Source organism: Rhinoderma darwinii, chromosome 5, assembly GCF_050947455.1.
Source record: "Rhinoderma darwinii isolate aRhiDar2 chromosome 5, aRhiDar2.hap1, whole genome shotgun sequence".
NCBI classification, from domain to species: Eukaryota; Metazoa; Chordata; class Amphibia; order Anura; family Rhinodermatidae; genus Rhinoderma; species Rhinoderma darwinii.
The window spans coordinates 279,256,602-279,277,970 of record NC_134691.1 but is presented as its reverse complement, the minus strand read 5'-3'; the positions used below and the strand labels follow the sequence as shown (position 1 = coordinate 279,277,970).

At 43.3% G+C, this 21,369-nt stretch overlaps 1 protein-coding gene across 6 annotated transcripts in view; it reads left to right on the top strand.

Annotated features, from left to right (window-relative positions):
• The window catches only part of RARB (retinoic acid receptor beta), a 646,418-nt gene that overhangs the window by 275,457 nt on the left and 349,592 nt on the right, over positions 1-21,369 (top strand). Inside the window, exon 1 of one of the 6 annotated variants that reach the window (XM_075827193.1) lies at positions 689-810. The exons of 4 other annotated variants lie outside the window; for them this stretch is intronic. In XM_075827193.1, coding sequence (XP_075683308.1) covers positions 723-810 — 88 coding nt within the window. In that variant the 5' untranslated portion in view covers positions 689-722. Of the gene's footprint in view, positions 1-688; positions 845-21,369 lie in introns of those variants that run through there. One more of the 6 variants, XM_075827195.1, reaches the window with a different exon arrangement.

Genomic DNA, 21,369 nt, shown 5'->3' with positions numbered 1-21,369 from the left:
GGAGGAGGAGTTTAGGAGAGGGGATAACGGCAATGAACTTTTGATAGCATCAGCCAGTGAGGGATATGTAAAGTACAATAGGTGAAATGCTGGTGACAGGCTCCCTTTAAGAGTTTTGTGGAGTTTGCAACTTTTCTACGACAGAAAACTTGTGTAGACCAGTTTATAAATCCCGTCTATTGTGTTTATAGTTAGACCTTCTCTATGTTTTCAGATTCTAAGTCTATGGAGAAACATTAAAATTTCCTTATAGGGCTGGCAGCTCATTGTCTTAGCGAAAACTGACAGTTGTTAGCAGAGGCCTATCTTAAAGCTTCTGGGCCCTAAAGCAAAATCTAAAACCGTACCCCCTCAACTGTCTCGTCAATGGTATCCGTCATGCAACCGATTCATCACTACCGTTTTTTCTATTATTGTTCTTCTATTATGGAGCAGAACAATCGAAAACCAAACACAGATGTGAACCCAGGTTCACTCGTACTGTTTGTCCATTTTTTAGCTAATAATGAAAAGCAACTGTTGGAAAACTGATGTGCTAAAGTGTTGACTCAACACACCCTTTAGAAAGGTATTGACTGCTTTTCTTGTTATTGCATATATGAGCCTTCAAAATCACATTGCTACTAAGTATTTTACGTATGTAATGTTTTACACTATGGATTTTTTTTTCTCTTTTGGTCAACAATCTTGCAAATAGTGACATCGCAACCTCAGGGTGTCTGATGCAGCACAATGTGGAAGATAAAATTCAGAAACCTAGAAATTCATTGCCTACTGCCTCCTGGACTATAGGCAACAGCACAATGACTGGTAGATACATTCTCCGAGTCCATCATTATATATTGTATGTATCATATTATATCGAAATTGCACTTTCATAAACTATTTAGATGGCAAATGTTCTAGATAACCTCACTTAGCTGGTTTTAAGAACCCGGATTGAGTTTTTGGCGGGCAGCCAGTTGAGTTTTCAGTAAGTAAACATGTTCTCACCAGGGGATGTGTTCTTTGATCTGTTGATAACATAGTGTAAACCACTAAAATCTCAAGAATGACAACCAGCCTGCTCAGATTTATTGTCTCTCCGACATATATAATCAGCAAATTAATTTCTCAAAGAGGTGATTTTTTTACTTGTCCAATGTCAACTTAGCTCCTTATAAATGTAACATCAGAGGCACATGATGTAAGCTGCTTGAATGGACATACTTGATTCTATTGCACCACCTTTCTGTTGGAGGAACAAACTGACTATGACCCATCAAGATCCATACTTTTATATTTGGGCTAATTAAATGTATTTCTTTATGTTACGAGGACAATAGCCATTGAGAAAAAAAGGGGCTCTACATTTAGATTATCATGTTTTTTCTTTACCTGTTTGAGCACAATTCACATTTCAAATAATATCTAGGAGAATGATACATAAAGTGAATATCTATTTTATCATCGTTACATTTTTAGTCCCAAAATTCTATGCTGATTAATTTTTTAAAGCATACCTTGCTTTTCAGGTGACTTATCAGAATAAGCTGCTATTTAATTAACGTTAATATAACGTTATTTAACCCGAACGGTGAACGCCGTAGGAAAATGAAAATTCACCATGCAGGCATTTTGGTCACCTTGCTTCCCAAAAAAATGGAATAAAAACCGATCAAAAAGTCGTATGTACCCCAAAATGACACCAATAAAAACTACAGCTCACCAGGCAAAAACGAAGACAACAAAAAAGTTATTGTTCTAAGAATATGGCGAGACAAATAAGTTTTTTTTAACAAATAGTTTTTTTCTCTGTAAAAGTGGTTCATAATTTTAAAAACAAGAACTATAAATTTGGTATCACTTAAGCTTATTGACTCACAGAATAAAATCTTATTTTGTTTTAGTTATTGCATAGAATTATGCAACAAAATATGGTATTCTTACCGTCCTAATGCAATGGAAACATAACGAAACAGAAATAAAGTGTGACTTTTGTGATGTTTATCCACCTAACAAATCCATAGACTTCGATGGGCCTGATATATGTCAAAAGAGTGACATTTTGACATATGTCTTGGCAGTATGTGTTGGCATACTTTTTTTTTTTTTTCATACTGTATTAAAGCATGGTCGACTACAATTTTCAATACAAAGGGATCCCGCAAAAAATGCATACTCCGTTTTGTTTTTTATAAATGGGAATGAAGGTGCGATGTATGCATCTGTTTTGGCCTACAGTAGCATAAATTGGGGTCATGCACAGTCGAGTCATATTATTATGACCACCAGCTAATATCCAGAGTACCGCCGTGTTCAGCACGGACAGCAGCTAGACGGGCTGGGATTGACTCAATAAAGTGCTGGTAGGTGGTCTCAGGTATCTGGAGCCATGCTGACTACAGTGCATCCCACATTTGCTGGAGGGTGCGCGGGGGAGGATCTATAGAGCGAACAAGACGATCAACAGGGGTCCCACAGATGCTTAATTGGGTTCAAGTCTGGCGAATTAGAGAGTCATGGAAGTACTTTGACGTTTTGGTCGTGCTCTTCTAACCACTGTCGGACATTTCTAGCCGTGTGACATGTCGCATTGTCTTGCTGGAAGATTCCATCTGATCCAGGGAAGACAAACCGCATGTATGGGTGCAAGTGATCTGCAACGATGGATTCATACCCAAATCCATTCAGAGTGCCCTCCACATGGATGAGTGGGCACAGAGAATGCCATGAAAAATTCCCCAGACCATCATGCTGCCGCCACCAGCTTGTGTTCTTCCAGCAATGGTTGCAGGGTATTTGTTCTCTGACGTTTCTCGCCTGACATGCCAACGTCCATCCGATCGATGAAGCAGAAATCTTGATTCATCGGAGAAGGCAACACTTTGCTAATCATCAATGGTCTGATACTGCCAAGCAAATTTAAGCCATTTTTTCCAATGCACCTTTGTTAGCATAGGAGCTTCGGAGCCCCATACGCAGTAGAGTTTGCTAAACTGTTGTTTTAGACACACGTCTGGTAGCCCCCTTAATGATTTTCAGGGTGAGCTGCTCCACTGTAGCGTGTCGTTCGGCCCTCATGCACCTTTGTAGCCGACGTTCACCTCTCACATCAATAGCATGGTGCTCCGCAGTTTAAACGTTGGTTATTCCCAATGATGCCGTTTGTCCACTTATACACTTTAACCACAGCAGCATGTGTACAGATCACAAACTGTTTGAGAAATACTGCCAATCTTGGCCTGAAAGCCAATAATCATCCCTTTTTGCAACTCTGATAAATCGACCCTTTTACCCATGGCAACAACGAGCGATATGTGTTCAGACAGCCTATCACACACCTTATATACCCACCAAGCCAGCCCACGACACATCACTTCCTTCATGGGCTACGCGCTGCCGACGTCGAAAGTAGGAGGTCATAATAATGTGACTCGACTGTGTACGTTCGGCATAAATGCTGGGAGATTTTTCTGGCATATATTCTAAACCTGTGTGCACCAAGGGGCCTTTTGAGTAGATCATCTTTTAGGTTATACATTGTTTAGATTAGTTTTTCCTTTTACCTTGGATCCTCATTGCTTTTCTCTTTTTGATGCCGATTTTTAATACAAGATTGTTTATATCAATACAAGGCCATATAGATTTTCAGTTGCTAAAATCAATATTAAACTATGTGTTATATGACCTTCTCTGAAATAATATTGACTGATGTTTAAGCAAAGACAAATGTGTATGTCAGGTATTACCTTTCATGTGCCTCTCACAGACAGTGATGCAGTGTTCGCTTCTACCATATAAGCTGCATAGAAATCAATCAGGAGGGCAAGCCTCATTGAACTTTTTAAATGTCTAAAATAGAGCTTGAATAGTGTAAATAGATGTAACACTGAGGCAAGAATGCTCCATATTTTCTTTAACCCCTTAACGCTCCAGGATGTACATGTGTGACGTGATTGTGGGGTGACTAATAAAATCAGAGGAAAAAATTAGGTTTTTTAAATTAAGTTAAAAAAAAAACTTCCCCCTTTCATAAAAAAAAATTAGCAATAAAAAATATACATATAGTGCACCGCTACGGTGGCAATAAACCGTTCAATGGCGACTGAAAAAAAACAAAAAACGTTATGGCTCTTGCAATAAAAAATGGCTCCCTTCCGCAAGCTCAAAATAGACCTTAAGAGGTTAACGTCCACTTTTTCTCAATCACATCAGTGGGCTCTATTCTACCGTCTGAGCGGCGCCCCCTACTTCTGCTTTGGTGCTGGAGGGAGTCATGGCTGCAAACACTTGGTGCCTCAGCTAATCAGATCAAAGTTTGTCCAGTGATTACTTGTTTGGTGATATAGTTCCTTTAAAGGGAAACTCCTGGCAAATTTTCATAATTAGTAATATGGACCTACTAGGGTCAATTAAGATTCCAGGGCCAAGGTGCTCTGTACACTGTAAGTTCTTGACTATGCAGACGATAAAAAATTAGGGAATTTATGCTACAGTGCTGTACAGGAGAACTTACCAAAACGATGCCCCCTTCTCTGACATTACTTCGTACTGTTTGGCAATCGGCTGTAGCTGTACCTTATACACTTCCTGCTCTGCCCGCCACCTACATTCACTGTGCACTTATTACTGGTAATACATAGAGCTCTCTTCTCCCTTTTAGAAAATTCTCCCTGACTTCTGGTCCAAATGTATGAGGAAACCGCTAAAATGGAGCAGAGAGCCCTTACTATTACGAGTGTTATGTGCAGAGTTAATGCAAGTGATGTGAGATCAGCACTAATATTTGCCTGTGCATTTTATATATTCAAATTTGTTTTTATTTAAAAGCCCACTAGTAGGACAACAAAAAATTAAAATAAAGTTGAATAAAATAAAGTTTTTGTTTTAAAAACAAAAACAAAACAGACACATAATGAACAAATACAATTACTTTTAATAAAAATAGTTTTTATTAATATAAAAGTCATATAACATAAAAAAACAAACATAAATTATTTATCCCTAACCCGTGCAAAAAATGTAAATCCTCATTTAAGGCGTTCAGAGTAATACGAAAGATAAAAAAAAAAAACACTACCAAGTCAATGGTGAAATACATTTCTTTCATATTCCCCTTAAAAAATGTATATCAGTTAAATGCAAAAACTTTATGTACTCAAAAATTATACCAAAACAAAATACACCCCCGCAATGCAAAAACGGCAAGGTCAGAAGAAGAAGAAATTACAGCTGAGGCAAAACGGAAAAATATACTGATTCCTCGAGGACAAAATGAGCCACGTCCTGATGGGGTTAATTTCCTTAATGCTTGGCTGCTTTTTAGTTCAGTTCTATATGGCCGAGCTTTGACATGTGACTACAGCTTAGCTAGAGTGATTTGAAGGTAGTCTGAAATCCACCCCTATCTCATCATTGGTTTATACTGCTTCACTCTCCCTCCCCATGCCGCTCTGCCGGCATAGGTTGGCTGCTGCTGACTAGGAAGTCAAGCTTCATTCACACCTGCGTCGTGGCTCTATCCATGGGTTCCGTCTGAGCTTTCAGTCAGCGAAACCCATGAACGGAAAACAAAGTGAAACAAACAGAGACCATAGAATTCCGTTTGGATCACCATTGATTTCAATGGTGACGGATCTGTTGTAAATGGTTTGCGTTTGTCACCGGTATGTAAGGGTTCCGTTGTTTTGATGCAATCAATACCGTAGTAGACTACGCTATTGATTCCGTGGTTTCTATGGTTTCCGTTTGTTTGTTTGGTTTCCGTTCCGACGCAGATGTGAACGAAGCCTGAAGTCAGTGTATGGAGAGCTGATTTCTCTTACAGCAAGAGCAGAATGATTGTAAGAATAATACAAATCTAAACTATTAACCCCCCCCCCCAGTGAGAAAATGAAGATATACAGTATATATATTTTTGTCAATGAAGAAGGATCACAGGTCTTGTGAGCAAGATACAAATATTGTAATTTCTTACATAATTTTATTATCTATTCATAAAAAAGGAGAGTTTATGGCTTAAATAATATAGAATTGTACCTTAGCCCAATTACAGATTACCTCTTACCCTCCTTCTTGCTAATCTACTCCTAAGCACTTTAGAGGCATCTGTGGTCAGAACAGGTTAATCTTGAGAGAAGGGTGGTGAAGAGAGCATCCTTCACATGGAACTCCCACGGAGCTCTAAACTTCCAGCTCTACAAGCAGGCATGCCAAAGAAAGCTGGTGTTGAAAATAAAAGAAACCCTACAGAGATAAGCTAACAACATAGTGGAGCCTGAGCCTATATAGGTACACAGACACGTCAAATAAACACTTTTATAGGACCTTGTTGGACATCCCATTCCAAATCCATGGGCGTTTTTTCACGGCTATAATAGACTCTACTTTTCTAGGAGGGCTTTCCACAATATTTTGGAGTTTCTCTGTGGGAATTAGTGCCCATTCGGCCAATAAAGCATTTGTAAGATCAGGCACTAATGTTGGAAGCAAAGGTCTAGCTTGCAATTAGCGTTCCAATTTATCCCAAAAGTGTTGGATGGGGTTGAGGTCAGGGCTCTGTGCAAGCCACTGAAGTTCCTCCACGCCAAATTTGTCAAACCATGTATTTTTGCTCCTTACTTTGTGCACAGGGTCACAGTCATTGTGGAACAGGAAAGGGCCTGCCTCAAACTGTGGCAACAAACATTCAATTTTCTGAAATGTATTTGTATGCTGTAGCATTAACATTACCTCTTAGTGGAAATATTGGGCAAAACAGTTGCAGACCGTTATCTCTCCTCCAGTAAATTTGACAGTAGGCACTATGCATTCTGGTAGGTAGCGTTCTCTTGGTATCTGCCAAACCCAGATTTGTCCATTAGACTGCCAAATAGTGAAACGGGACATCATTTTAGAGAGCATGTTTCCACCTGTCAAAATAACAGGGCTGGTGTGCTTTTACACCTTTCCAGTTGATGTTTGGCTGTACTGATGTGACATCCAGAGGCAGTTAATAACTCAGTAGTGGGTGATGCAACAGAGGATAGGCCATTTTTATGCACCGCTCTGTGAGCTTGTATAATCTACCGCTTCATGGCTGAGCTGTTGTTACTCCTAGATGCTTCCACTTCGCAAAAATAGCACTTAATTGACAGGGGTAGATCTAGAAGATCAAACATTTCACAAACTAACTTGGGACAAAGCAATAGCGTAGTCATGTTTAACTCAGCTCTTTAGTATGAACTGTACAACACACATACTTTTGGTCATATAGTGTATCTATTACAAGCAGCAGATCTGTTCCTTCACGCTCATTATGGTCTTGCTATTAATCAGCGGATGGGGCAGTTGCTAAAGACAACTGCTGTGCAGCTGATCTATCATTGCAGGTCAGATGATCACACTGATGTTAGCCACTGCGGCTTGTTTGGAGAGAGCAACCAGATTGATCTGCCTCTCCTTAAGAATCCCTGGATCCGGCAGCAGGGCCGCCATCAGGGGGGTATTAGGGGTAGTGGTGTGAGGGGCCCGGCCAAACCTAACTGAAAGGGGGGCCCGGCAACTGCCGCAACATTCTTTTGGTAGGAAAAAACGGGCCCCTGTAATGGGGCCCGTTTTTTTCACCAAAAGAATGTCGTGAGCTGCTGCTGCTGCGGGCCCCCTCCCCTCGTCATGGGGGGCCGTCAAACAGTCCGCCCGCGCGCGCGCACCCGATCGCGCGCACAAGGAAACTCCCGCGCGTGCGCACTCGCGAGCGCGCACCCACGAATGCCCGCACCCGCGAACGAAGCGCGCGCAGCCGCGGACACACATGGACAAAACTTACCTGGAGCCTGGCTGGAGGTGAAGGACTGGACGTCTGGACCGAAGACCTCGCCTGGAAGACATCGCCGGAAGAGGACTTGAGTGGGAGCAGCTCTTCTGACACGGTGAGTAAATTATCTCAAAGTGCTGTTTATGTATGGCCCTGTTCACACAGTATTTTGCAGGCAAAAAAAAATCTGCCTCAAAATTCCTTAAAGAATTTTGAGGCAGATTTTGACCTGCCCACACTATCTTGCCGCGTTTTTTTGCTGCGTTTTTTGCTCGCGGCGATTGAGGACAGCAGACAAAAAACGCAGCGAAAAATGCATTTTCTGCCTCCCATTGATTTCGATGGGAGGTCAGAGGCGGAACCGCGGCAAGAAAGGACGTGCTGCTTTTTCTTTTTTCCGCAACTGGCTCCCATTGATTTCAGATTAAATCAATGGGAGGCGGTTTTGGAAGTTTTTTGGTGCTGATTCTGACGCAGTGTCCGAGTCAATATCAAGGCCCAAAAACTCTGTGAACTTGGCCTTATTGTTAGGGCTTATTCAGACGAACGTGTAATACATCCGTGCAACGTGCGTGATTTTCACGCGCCTGGCACGGACCTATGTTACTCTATGGGGCCGTGCGGACTGTCAGTGATTTTCACGCAGCGTGTGTCCGTGTGTCCGCTGCGTAAAACTCACGACATGTCCTATATTTGTGCATTGTTCGCGCATCACGCACCCATTGAAGTCAATGGGTGGGTGAAAATCACGCCCAGCACTTCCGCAGCCGTATAAACTATGAATGAAAACAGAAAAGCACCACGTGCTACAAACATACAAACAGAGTGTCATAATGATGGCGGCTGCGCGAAAATCACGCAGCCGCGCATCATACGCTGCTGACACACAGAGCTGTTATGGATCTTTTGCATGCGCAAAACGCCACGTTTTTTGCGCGTGCAAAAAGCACATGCTCGTGTGAATCCGGCCTTAGGGTAGGAACACACTAGGCATGAACACTGCGGATTTTATGCAACACATTTTATTGTGGATAATCCGCAGCGTATTACAGTCGCAGCAGAGTGGATGAAACAAATCTCATTCACACGCTGCAAAAATAATGGACCTGCAGCGTGGCTTTTGGCTTTTTAAGCCGCAGCGTGTCAATTTATTCTGTGGAATCGCTGCTCCTCTGTTGCGGAAATGCTGCGGTTCTGCCGCAAAAATCACAAATGAGAAAAGAAAAAGGTACTTTTTTAAATTGATAAAAAGTTTAGACTTGCCCCGGCCGTAGTCCTGGTGACGCGATCCTCTATTCTTAGCGCAGCCCGGCCTCCTGTCATGACGTTTCATCCCATGTGACTGCTGCAGCGGTCACATGGTCTACAGCGTCATCCCAGGAGGCGGGGCTACGTTCAGAAGAGAGAGACGCGTCACCAGGACTACGGCCGGGGCAAGTCTAAACTTTTTTTTCCCTGCAGGATTCCCGCAGCGGACATGCCTCACCAAACCTGCGCCACTATTTGGTGCGGTTTTGCTGGCAGAATTCCCTGCGGCTCCCGGGATAAGCTGTGTAGTTTTACTCAGCATATCCGCCTAGTGTGTCCCTTATGATGTCGCTCCTGGAGCTGCTGCCGGTCTCTAAATAGGCAGTTGGTCCAGTAGAATTTGGAATTATTTTTTTTTGGGAACCAGCTTAAAAAAATACAAAACTTTTGTGTTAGGGCCTGTTCACATCACCGTTCGCTTCCGTGCCGGGGTTCCGTCTGAGGTTTCTGTCGGGTGAACCCCGCAACGGAAAGTGAAAGTGACAGCACAGCTTCCGTTTCCATCACCATTAGCGCAGTCGACTGCGCTATTGATTCCGTCCGAAAACCAGCCGGAATGGTGACGAACGGAAACCATTAGCGATGTTTCCGTCACCATTGAGATCAATGGTGACTGAAACGGAAGCTGTGCTGTCACTTTCACTTTCCGTTGCGGGGTTCACCCGACAGAAACCTCAGACGGAACGGAAGCGAACGGTGATGTGAACAGGCCCTAACACAAAAGTTTTGTATTTTTTTAAGCTGGTTCACAAAAAAAAATAATTCCAAATTCTACTGAACCAATTGCCTATTTAGAGACCGGCAGCAGCTCCAGGAGCGACATCATAAGGAACACACTAGGCGGATATGCTGAGTAAAACTACACAGCTTATCCGCCCCGGTAGCCGCAGGGAATTCTGCCAGCAAAACCGCACCAAATAGTGGCGCAGGTTTGGTGAGGCGTGTCCGCTGCGGGAATCCTGCAGGGAAAAAAAAGTTTAGACTTGCCCCGGCCGTAGTTTAGGTGACGCATCTCTCTCTTCTGAACGTAGCCCCGCCTCCTGGGATGACGCTGTAGACCATGTGACCTGCAGCAGTCACATGGGATGAAACGTCATGACAGGAGGCCGAGCTGCGCTAAGAATAGAGGATCGCGTCACCAGGACTACGGCCGGGGCAAGTCTAAACTTTTTTATAAATTTTAAAAAGTGCCTTTTTTTTTTTTCTCATGTGTGATTTTTGCGGCAGAACCGCAGCATTTCCGCAACAGAGGAGCAGCGATTCCACAGAATACATTGACACGCTGCGGCTTAAAAAGCCAAAAGCCACACTGCAGGTCCATTATTTTTGCAGCGTGTGGATGAGATTTGTTCATATCTCATCCTCTCTGCTGCGACTGTGATACGCTGCGGATTATCCACAATAAAATGTGTTGCATAAAATCCGCAGCGTTCATGCCTAGTGTGTTCCTACCCTAAGGCCGGATTTACACAAGCGTGTGCTTTTTGCACGCGCAAAAACGTGGCGTTTTGCGCTTGCAAAAGGTCCATAACAGCTCCGTGTGTCAGCAGCGTATGATGCGCGGCTGCGTGATTTTCGCGCAGCCGCCATCATTATGACACTCTGTTTGTATGTTTGTAGCACGTGGTGCTTTTCTGTTTTCATTCATAGTTTATACGGCTGCGGAAGTGCTGGGCGTGATTTTCACGCACCCATTGACTTCAATGGGTGCGTGATGCGCGAACAATGCACAAATATCGGACATGTCGTGAGTTTTACGCAGCGGACTCACGCTGCGTGAAAATCACTGACAGTCTGAACGGCCCCATAGAGTAACATAGGTCCGTGCGAGGCGAGTGAAAATCACTGACAGTCTGCACGGCCCCATAGAGTAACATAGGTCCGTGCGAGGCGCGTGAAAATCACGCACGTTGCGCGGATGTATTACACGTTCGTCTGAATAAGCCCTAACAATAAGGCCCAGTTCACAGAGTTTTTGGCCCTTGATATTGACTCGGACACTGCGTCAGAATCAGCACCAAATAACGTCCAAAACCGCCTCCCATTGATTTAATCTGAAATCAATGGGAGCCAGTCGCGGAAAAAAGAAAAAGCAGCACGTCCTTTCTTGCCGCGGTTCTGCCTCTGACCTGCCATCGAAATCAATGGGAGGCAGAAAATGCATTTTTCGCTGCGTTTTCTGTCTGCTGTCCTCAATCGCCGCAGGCAAAAAACGCGGCAAGATAGTGTGGGCAGGTCAAAATCTGCCTCAAAATTCGGTGCGCGGTTCCAGGCGGTCGCCGGTGCGCATGCGCGGGAGTTTGCGGGTGCGCGTGATCGGTCGCACGGGCGGCGGTGTTTGACGACCCCCATGCTACCCAGGGCCGCCATCAGGGGGGGTATTAGGGGTACTGATGTGAGAGGCCCGGCCAAACCTAATTGAAAGGGGGGCCCGCAGCTCATGACATTCTTTTGGTGAAAAAAACGGGCCCCATTGCAGGGGCCTGTTTTTTTTCTACCAAAGGCAAGTCGCGGCAGTTTGCCGGGCCCCCCTTTCAATTAGGTTTGGCCGGGCCTCTCACATCAGTACTCCTAATACCCCCCCCTGATGGCGGCCCTGGGTACCATGATATAGTGCTGGACGGAGTACCGTTAACAGGCGGTGCCACGGTAGGGGGGCCCCGAAAATTTAGCTGTAGGGGGCCCTGAAATTCCTGATGGCGGCCCTGTCCGGCAGTGTCGGTGATAGGTAAGCTATGTGTATTTGCTTGTGCCTCTCTCTACTCCTTTCAAGATCGTGTGTTACCTGCCTAGCCCTGTGTTTTTTCAGCTCCGACTTGTATTTCCTCAGTACTTGTTTGCTTCTGTGTATGGTCTTGTTTAGTTGTCCAGTCCTGTCTCCATTGTTCTCTGTTCTGCTCTGCCTGGTTTAACTGGGTTTTGGATCTGTTTAGTTTTGTTTTCATTGCCTCTGGTTCCTAGTGTTTTCCTGGTGTACTGTTAGGGACAGTGTCTGCAGATTATGGACTCCATTAGGAAAAGTATTTGGGACATCAGAAGTTAGTGAAATCTGGTGTTAAAGGGAATGTGTTTCGCTAGAATTTTATTTTTCAGTTAAACAATTAGTATTTGAGTGATTACACATTGTTTTTTAATTTTTTTCACAAGTCAGGAAATATTATTACTTAGATTCTAATTTATAACCTTTCCATGTGCTGGACACTTAGAAATGTCCTTATTTTTGAATGAAAAGCACAGTTTTTTTCAATGAAGATAACATTAAATTAATCAGAAATACACTCTATTGTTAATGCGCTAAATGACTATTCTAGCTGCAAACATCTGGTTTTTAATGCAATATCTACATAGGTGTATAGAGGCCCATTTCCAGTAACCATCACTCCAGTGTTCTAATGGTACATTGTGTTTGCTAACTGTGTTAGAAGGCTACTGGATGATTAGAAAACACTTGAAAACCCTTGTGCAATTATGTTAGCACCGCTGTAAACAGTTTTGCTGTTTAGAGGAGCTATAAAACTGACCTTCCTTTGAGCTAGTTGAGAATCTGGAGCATTACATTTGTGGGTTCGATTAAACTCTCAAAATGGCTAGAAAAAGAGAGCTTTCATGTGAAACGCGACAGTCTATTCTTGTTCTTAGAAATGAAGGCTATTCCATGCGAGAAATTGCCAAGAAACTGAAGATTTCCTACAACGGTGTGTACTACTCCCTTCAGAGGACAGAACACACAGGCTCTAACCAGAGTAGAAAGAGAAGTGGGAGGCCCCGCTGCACAACTGAGCTACAAGACAAGTACATTAGAGTCTCTAGTTTGAGAAATAGACGCCTCACAGGTCCTCAACTGGCAGCTTCATTAAATAGTACCCGCAAAACGGCAGTGTCAACGTCTACAGTGAAGAGGCGAATCCGGGATGCTGGCCTTCAGGGCAGAGTGGCTAATAAAAGGAAAAGATTAATATGGGCAAAAGCACACAGACATTGGACAGAGGAAGATTGGAAAAAAGTGTTATGGACAGACGAATCGAAGTTTGAGGTGTTTGGATCACACAGAAGAACATTTGTGAGACGCAGAACAAGTGAAAAGATGCTGGAAGAGTGCCTGACGCCATCTGTCAAGCATGGTGGAGGTAATGTGATGGTCTGGGGTTGCTTTGGTGCTGGTAAAGTGGGAGATTTGTACAAGGTAAAAGGGATTTTGAATAAGGAAGGCTATCAGTCCATTTTGCAACGCCATGCCATACCCTGTGGACAGCGCTTGATTGGAGCCAATTTCATCCTACAACAGGACAATGACCCAAAGCACACCTCCAAATTATGCAAGAACTATTTAGGGAAGAAGCAGGCAGCTGGTATTCTATCTATAATGGAGTGGCCAGCGCAGTCACCAGATCTCAACCCCATAGAGCTGTTGTGGGAGCAGCTTGACCGTATGGTACGCAAGAAGTGCCCATCAAGCCAATCCAACTTGTGGGAGGGCCTTCTGGAAGCATGAGGAGAAATTTCTCCCAATTACTTCAGCAAATTAACAGCTAGAATGCCAAAGGTCTGCAATGCTGTAATTGCTGCAAATGGAGCATTCTTTGACGAAAGCAAAGTTTGAAGGAGAAAATTATTATTTCAAATAAAAACCATTATTTCTAACCTTGTCAATGTCTTGACTATATTTTCTAGTCATTTTGCAACTCATTTTATAAATATACGTGTGAGTTTTCATGGAAAACACAAAATTGTCTGGGTGACCCCAAACTTTTGAACGGTAGTGTATATATACACGTGTGTATGTATGTATATATATATATATATATATATATATATATATTGTATTATCTTATACATTTTGGAGCTGTCACTGTTGCCAATGGCATCACGAGCTCCGGGCATCTGGGACACATGCCCTTAATTTTTAAGCTATGCCACGGATCCACGGTTGACTGACATATGCTGCTGTATTCGCATCCTCAGGATGCAGATGTAGTTGAATTCTATCATCCAGCAATCGGCTCCCTGCCCCACCGTTGAGTCTAGTAGGCCACAGGACACTTTAGGCCTGCGGCATACTGGACACCAGGGGCGTGTACAGGCTATCGTGATCGAGTGAAGAAACAAAGAATTCTCAAAATTCCTCATTGTTTTTAAAGCAGATGTGTCAGATAAGTCTGATGGCAGCATAAAATAGTGATGGACACACTGATTTAAGCAGAGAATTTACAGCAATACAGGTCTTAAGTCAAAATATATTCCTTTATTCACACTAATATTATTTTTAATAACGATACATGAGTAAGTGCCAACATTTTGCAAATACTGCATAATAATGTATGATTAAAAAAGAGTTCCAGGAAGACTCCTTAACTAGTTACACAATAATCATTGTTTAAAATTTGCTTTTAGATAAAATCGCATTTTGGAACATTCCTAAATTCTTCTATAATGATTTTAAACATCCTATTGTATCTCAGATATTATATAGAATGTCCAGTTTCCTTATTGATGTTGTTTAGCTGTTTTTTGTTGTTCTCTTTCATGCTGAGAATGTGGTCAGAACATGAAAAGAACAATATAAAAATTGCATTTCCCAGCGGTTTCCAAACAGCTTTTTAGTCAAATGGCTTTAGCTATGATATGGTATAATTTACATATATATTAGCAGTTTCTGCAGACTACTGTTTTAGGACATCTATTGTTTTTCCACACAATTCTTTTTTTTTTTTTAGCTCATATCAGTTGACATAATTTAAAATCTCGCAAAATCATTTTAGGAGAAGATAGTTGTCGTTAAAGGGGCACCGGACTTCAATGCCGGAAGCAGATGGCTCCGGTCTTGGAATAGCGGCCGAGGTGCAGTACTGTAGCACGGCTGTTATGCAATGTACGGAGCCAACTGCTTCTGGCTCCGTACACAGCATAGTGTGCAATGACATCCGCTGCACGAAGGTAGCCGAAGCAGCTGATCGGTGCGCGGTCCGGGTTTTGAACCCCCACCGATCGTATCCGGTGGATAGGTCATCAGTTGTCCGGTAGTGGACAACCCCTTTAGGCTGTTTATGTTGACAATGTTTGGTTACTCAGTGGGAGATCATCCTGTGAGTTGGTTGCAGTATTTTTGGTACTCACATTGCCATAAAGTAAGTATGGAAACTAGCTGATGTAAGCCAGGTGGCCTTCTAATGTTCTTAGCCTTGGAAAAGTCAACGTGATTATGTTGTTATTTAGTGGAAGCAGAGCTTCCCATGTTAACTTGTGTGCTTGGACACCACCCAATTCTTGCTCAGACCATCTGGGTCATTTTGGTATGTTTCTTTTTGAAAGCAAGGAATGTTGTGTTGTATTTTAATGTTGACATCAGTGAGGGAGGAAGTAGATAATCTCTCCTCCGTCTATAGTTTTAATAGAAATCAATATACAGTAGTAGGTAGCCTGGGCCATAACTGTAGGAAAACCAAAAGTAAGGCGATGGTGTTTTTGATTTAAAAAAAAAATCTTCCCATAAACACATGCTGCCCTCTGAACAAGTTTTGTTTAAATTTCTAGAAATTGCTTTTTTTCATCTATGTATTTCAAGATACTTTTTTATTTTTCCGTCGACATAGCCATATGTGGGCTTGTTTTTTGTAAAAAATGTGTAGTTTTCATTGGTGCTATTAACTTCTATATATATTTTTCGCCGCGGTTTTTTGTACGACATTCTCCCTACATTTAATTAATGTTTTAACTTTATTGTTTGAGATGTTCTCATCGCGACAATACCATATATTTGTTTTTATTCTATTTTTGTTTTTTAAAATTTTACTAAATGAAACCACTTTTTATGAAAAAAATGTGGTCTTTTATTTTTACTGTAATCTTTTTATTTTTTGATAATCTTTATTTTACAGTTTTCTGTGTTTTTTTTTTTATTTTATTATTCCCAGTAGGGGACTTACAATGCGAACTTCTCATTGCTGATATAATGCTTTGGTATATTGCCTGTCAGTTTTACACTGACAGTCAGTAATGCTTTGGTATAATATATAGGCACAAAGGAACCTGCCGGCGGACAGCAATTGGGTTTGCCCTCTCCCTCTGTCAAACCACTTAAATGGTGTTGTCTCTGTTGACCATGGCATTTAAGGGGTTAAACGGCCGGTTTTTCCAATCCCATCCATTAGAGAGGGAGCCCGGCTGTAAGTCACGGCTGGGCTCCCGTGGTGATCGGGCGGGCACAGCTTCTGTGCCCGCACGATCACCCTCCTATACATGCACATCAGAATGTGTGAAGAGGAGCCTTCCCATGATGTGCGTGTACGTGATTCTGCGTTAATGTGTTAAAGTATAATTTGTAATTTTAAGTATTTTGCGTCCAAGTCTTTTGTATTCAGTGTAGATTATATTGTTAAATGTTTAGATTTTCCTCACAGGAAGTTGCACTTTGTGTTTATTCGTAGCTTTGGTAATGTGCTAGATTATAATGACATTTCAACACTCTTGCTAGTCTAATAGAAAATCTTCCACTATCATGTCATGTGTTGCTTATACAAAAGGGATGATTTATGGTTTTTCCACAAGTACTATTTTTCTGGTTTGAGTAGTACTCTTAAAATTAATGGGAGTTGGAAACCTTACAAATCTTCTTTATCTGACTGCAGTGAATTTTCTTAATGAATGGAAGTGTTCTGCTCAATGTCTGTTAAAGGGAACCTGTCACCAGCATTTTAGCTATAAAGCCAGCAATACCTGGTGAAAGTGGGTGAAAAATCATTGTCATCTAAGCTATAAATATGTTCTAAGTAAGCTCTGTAGCTTTAGTATTCAGTTTTTCAGTGGTCCCACGCCGTATGCAAATGAGCAGAAAAGAGTCAAATCTTCATCTGAAAAGAGTCAGGTTTTCATTCCTCCAGCATCTCAGAGTGGACTCCACCTCCTTCTTTTTGATTGACAGCTCCTTAGCCAGTCAGGGCCGGACAGGTGTTGGCAGTGGGTGTGGTTAAGAAGCTGCATCCCAGAGGGAAAAATAATTACCATAAAAGGCGGGAAAAGTTTAAACAACTATATTTACTGACAGAGGAGGACTTCAGGAAAGAAGAGAACAGGAACTAACTCTGGACAGCTGCGGCCATTGAGGGGTCCGGCGAGTTTAACAGGTAAGATGTTGATGACAGGATCCCTTTAAGTCTTTTTGAGATGAATCTTACAGTTTTGTTTCCTGTTTGACAGACATTTAAAAGCTGTTCTTCTGTAGTGCTTCCAGCTATGAACTACATAGATTCAATTAAAGCGTAGCTAACTTTTCTGGTGACTTTTCAGAATAAGCTGTCACATGTGTGTACATGAGTTATAACTGTATTTCTGGTCTTTATATGACTTGTGTACTGTATTTTTTTTAAACAGTTTTCCCCTCTGCAGGCTCTATCTCTAATTCTCAATTTTTCCTGAGCTTGTAGGCAGAGCCTAAGGCCTCATTCACACGGCAGGGTTTCCCGGCCGGGTGCCGGCCGTTCATAAATCGGCCGGCACCCGGCTGCATTAGGAATAATAGACCCCTAATGGGGCTATTCACACGACCGATTTTTTGACGGCCGGGAAAACCGCCCGTCAAAAAATAGGACATGCTCTATTTTCGCCCGGGTACCCGGCCGCCCGGCTCCCATAGAAGTCTATGGGGCCGGGTAATACCCGGCCATCACCGGGATGTGTCCCGAGTGACGGCCGGGTTTTCCGGCTCTTGCGCTCTATCTCCTCCTCCTCACAGCGCAGAGTGCATGTGAGGAGGAGGAGTTGATGCCATTCTGACGAATGGCATCGCTGTACGCTGTGTGGCAGGGCCGGGGTTTACAGCAGGTGGAAGGGAGCACTGCGCTGGCTCCCTTCTCCTGCTTGTTTTAAAAGCGCCCTGGCCCGGCGACACCTTTCATGGCGCCGCTAGCAGCTGCAGCAGCTGCTGCTGCTGCTGCTACTACTACTGTAGCGACACCACTATAGCAGAGCGGGGAGGTATCTCCCCGCTCTGCTATGTGCTAGCCGCACTTTAGCTCCTTGAAGGAGCGGAATCCCCGTGTGTTCGGGGATTCCGCTCCTGGACAGAGCGCTTGATGTCTCTGTCCATATCTGGGCAGTGACATCAGGGGAAACTCCTGAAGCGGAATCCCCGAACACATGGGGATTCCCCTTCAGGAGTTGCCGCTGATGTCACTGTCCGGATCTGCCCGGCCCGGCACGGATGCATAACTTTATGCAAACCGGCCGGGCAGAATGGCCGATTTTACCGGCCGGCACTCGGGCTCGGACGCGACCCGGTCGTGTGAATCCCGCCTTACTGCTATCATGTCTTTTATACACTGCCCCTAGAGAAGAGGAGAATCCTGCTCTCCTATCTCTATCACATATATAGAAGCTACAGCAGCATGGAGGAGATTTTACAGCAGTACTGAGCAACGTAGCGGAGAATCCAGCACTGGGGTGAAAATGTTAATCTCATCAGGAAGCTGCTGCACGTCTGTCTGTGCCTTTCTCGCTTTCTGCTCCCCTTACCCTCTCCATAGACTTGTACGGGTAGAGTGTCTTGGTCTTGCAGTCTTCGCCCTGCTCCCCCTCCCCTCTCCATAGACTTCTATAGTGTATCTCCTCTTCCTGGCTCCCTCCTTCTGCTCGCCCTTCAGTTTCCATAGACTTTTATGGGCAGACTGTAAATAGACCCCCACATACAGTAGTCTGTCTTTTCTGTTCTGTAACTAGGAACGGATTTTTCTTGACAACAGGGTGTAGACCGCAGATTACAGGCAGGGAGACAACTAGTGGCATTAATTTCACACAGAATTTTCATTGATAAAACAACTAACAGTAAGTAAAAATTCCAAAGTTGATCTATATCAGGTATACTTTTAGATCAGCGTAATTTGTTTGATAAGTTAGTGTCCATTAACGTCCTAGTTCAAACTGTAGTAGTGGTGACTGAGAGCAGCATCACTACTGCAAAAAGTTTCTATGCAAACTTTTTGCTGTTTTTATGGGTATTTGTGTGTTTGGCTTTGGACTTAAAGAAGTGCTTCAAGAACTGCTTCTATTGAAAACTAAGTCAACACTGATGTTTGGCTGCATAAAAATATATGCGGACATTAAAGTTCTGCGGTGCTATTGGCTACTGAAAGAGGACCTGTCAGCTCTACTGACATGTCTGTTTTAGTAAACACTTGCATCCTCCATGGTATGGTAGCAATTCTAAAACATGTTTTCTTAGAACTATGCATTGTGCCGTCCCTCTGTTATTCCTCCTGCTTCCAGTCAGCACTGATTGGACTGTGTAGGGACACGCCCCTTTTACAAAGCTAAGGGTATGTGCACACACACTAATTACGTCCGTAATTGACGGACGTATTTCGGCCGCAAGTACCGGACCGAACTCAGTGCAGGGAGCCGGGCTCCTAGCATCATACTTATGTACGATGCTAGGAGTCCCTGCATCGCTGCAGGACAACTGTCCCGTACTGTAATCATGTTTTCAGTACGGGACAGTTGTCCTGCAGCGAGGCAGGGACTCCTAGCATCGTACATAAGTATGATGCTAGGAGCCCGGCTCCCTGCACTGTGTTCGGTCCGGTACTTGCGGCCGAAATAGGTCCGTCAATTACGGACGTAATTAGTGTGTGTGCACATACCCTAATAGTAACACCCAGTTGTCAGTTTATTTACACATTTCCAGAAGGAATAAATGAGGAATGGCACAGTGTTGCTTCATTGTTATTTCATTCGAAAATATTAACTAAAGCAGACTTGTCAGGAGAACTGACAGGTCCTCTTTAAATAGTTTTTCAGAAAAGGGCATGATCATGGCACATCAAGAGGAATATCAGTCTTCAGCCCTCTTCAATTAGTGCCCCCAACGAACAGCACATCCAAACTCTGTGCCCTTTGTTTTAATCCTTTATAGGCATTACTGGAATGAATTTATAGGCATAACTGGGATGTTCTGTCCTCCGTTGCACAAAATCTGCTCACACAGCTTATTTTCAAGCTGATTTTTGAGCGTAAAAGCCTTGTTTTAAGCTCCAAAATACACTTGAAATAAGCCTGGCAACAGTTTCCCGTTGATTTCAATGAGAAATACCCTCCTGTTTCTTATGAGGTGTATTTTTACACTGCTGAATTAAAAAAACGCTTCTTAAATAGAAGCCTTTTAAAAAGGAGCAGCATGTCCCTTCTTGAGGTGTTTTTGGAGCTGCTTTTCCATCGAAACGATAAAAAATGCCTTAAAAAACGGTTAAAGAAGCTTAAAATTGAAAAAAGCTTGATTTTCAACTTCAAAAACACCTTGAAATCAGAGGCTGTTTTCCCTTGAAAACAGCCTCGTAACTTTCAGCCACTTCTATTTGAATGTGTTAACATACCCCAAGAGCAAAAACATTTTTAGGCTATGTTCACACGGGGTATTTTGCCAAGTTTTTGACGCGGAAACCGCGTCGCAAAACTCGGCAAAAACGGCCCGAGAACGCCTCCCATTGATTTCAATGGGAGGCGTCGGCGTCTTTTTCCCGCGAGCAGTAAAACTGCCTCGCGGGAAAAAGAAGCGACATGCCCTATCTTCGGGCGCTTCCGCCTCTGACCTCCCATTGACTTCAATGGGAGGCAGAGAAAGCGTATTTCGCTCTGTTTTATGCCCGTGGCGCTCAATGGCCGCGGGCGAAAAACGGCACGAAAATCGCCGTGAAAATCGGCGTGCAGGGAGAGGAAAATCTGCCTCAAAGTTCCAAACGGAATTTTGAGGCAGATATTCCTCCCCCAAAATACTCCGTGTGAACATAGCCTTAGGATGATCTGTCTTTCCTCCTTAAAGGGATTGTCTCACCACAGACATCCCCTTTACTTATCTTCCATATCTGAAAATGTCGATATTCCTAAATTTGTGTTTTTGGAGAAAATGCATGGCTGAAGAGTTAGGGTATGTTCACACGACAGCAGCCGTAACGGCATGTGCAGGCGCTTGAACGCCGCGTCCATTACGGACGTAATTGGCGCTGCTTTTCATTGGAGTCAATGAATAACGGCTCCAATTACGCCCCAAGAAGTGACAGGTCACTTCTTTGACGCGGGCGTCTATTTACGCGCCGTCATTTGACAGCGGCGCGTAAATATACGCCCTGTGTGAACAGACAAACGGCAGCCCATTGCTTTCAATGGGCAGATGTTTGTCAACGCTTTCAAGCCGCATTTTTCGGACGTAATTCGGGGCAAAAACGCCCGAATTACGTCCGTAATTAGTGTGTGTGAACATACCCTTAATTGTACATGTAATCTCAATGCTACACTCACTG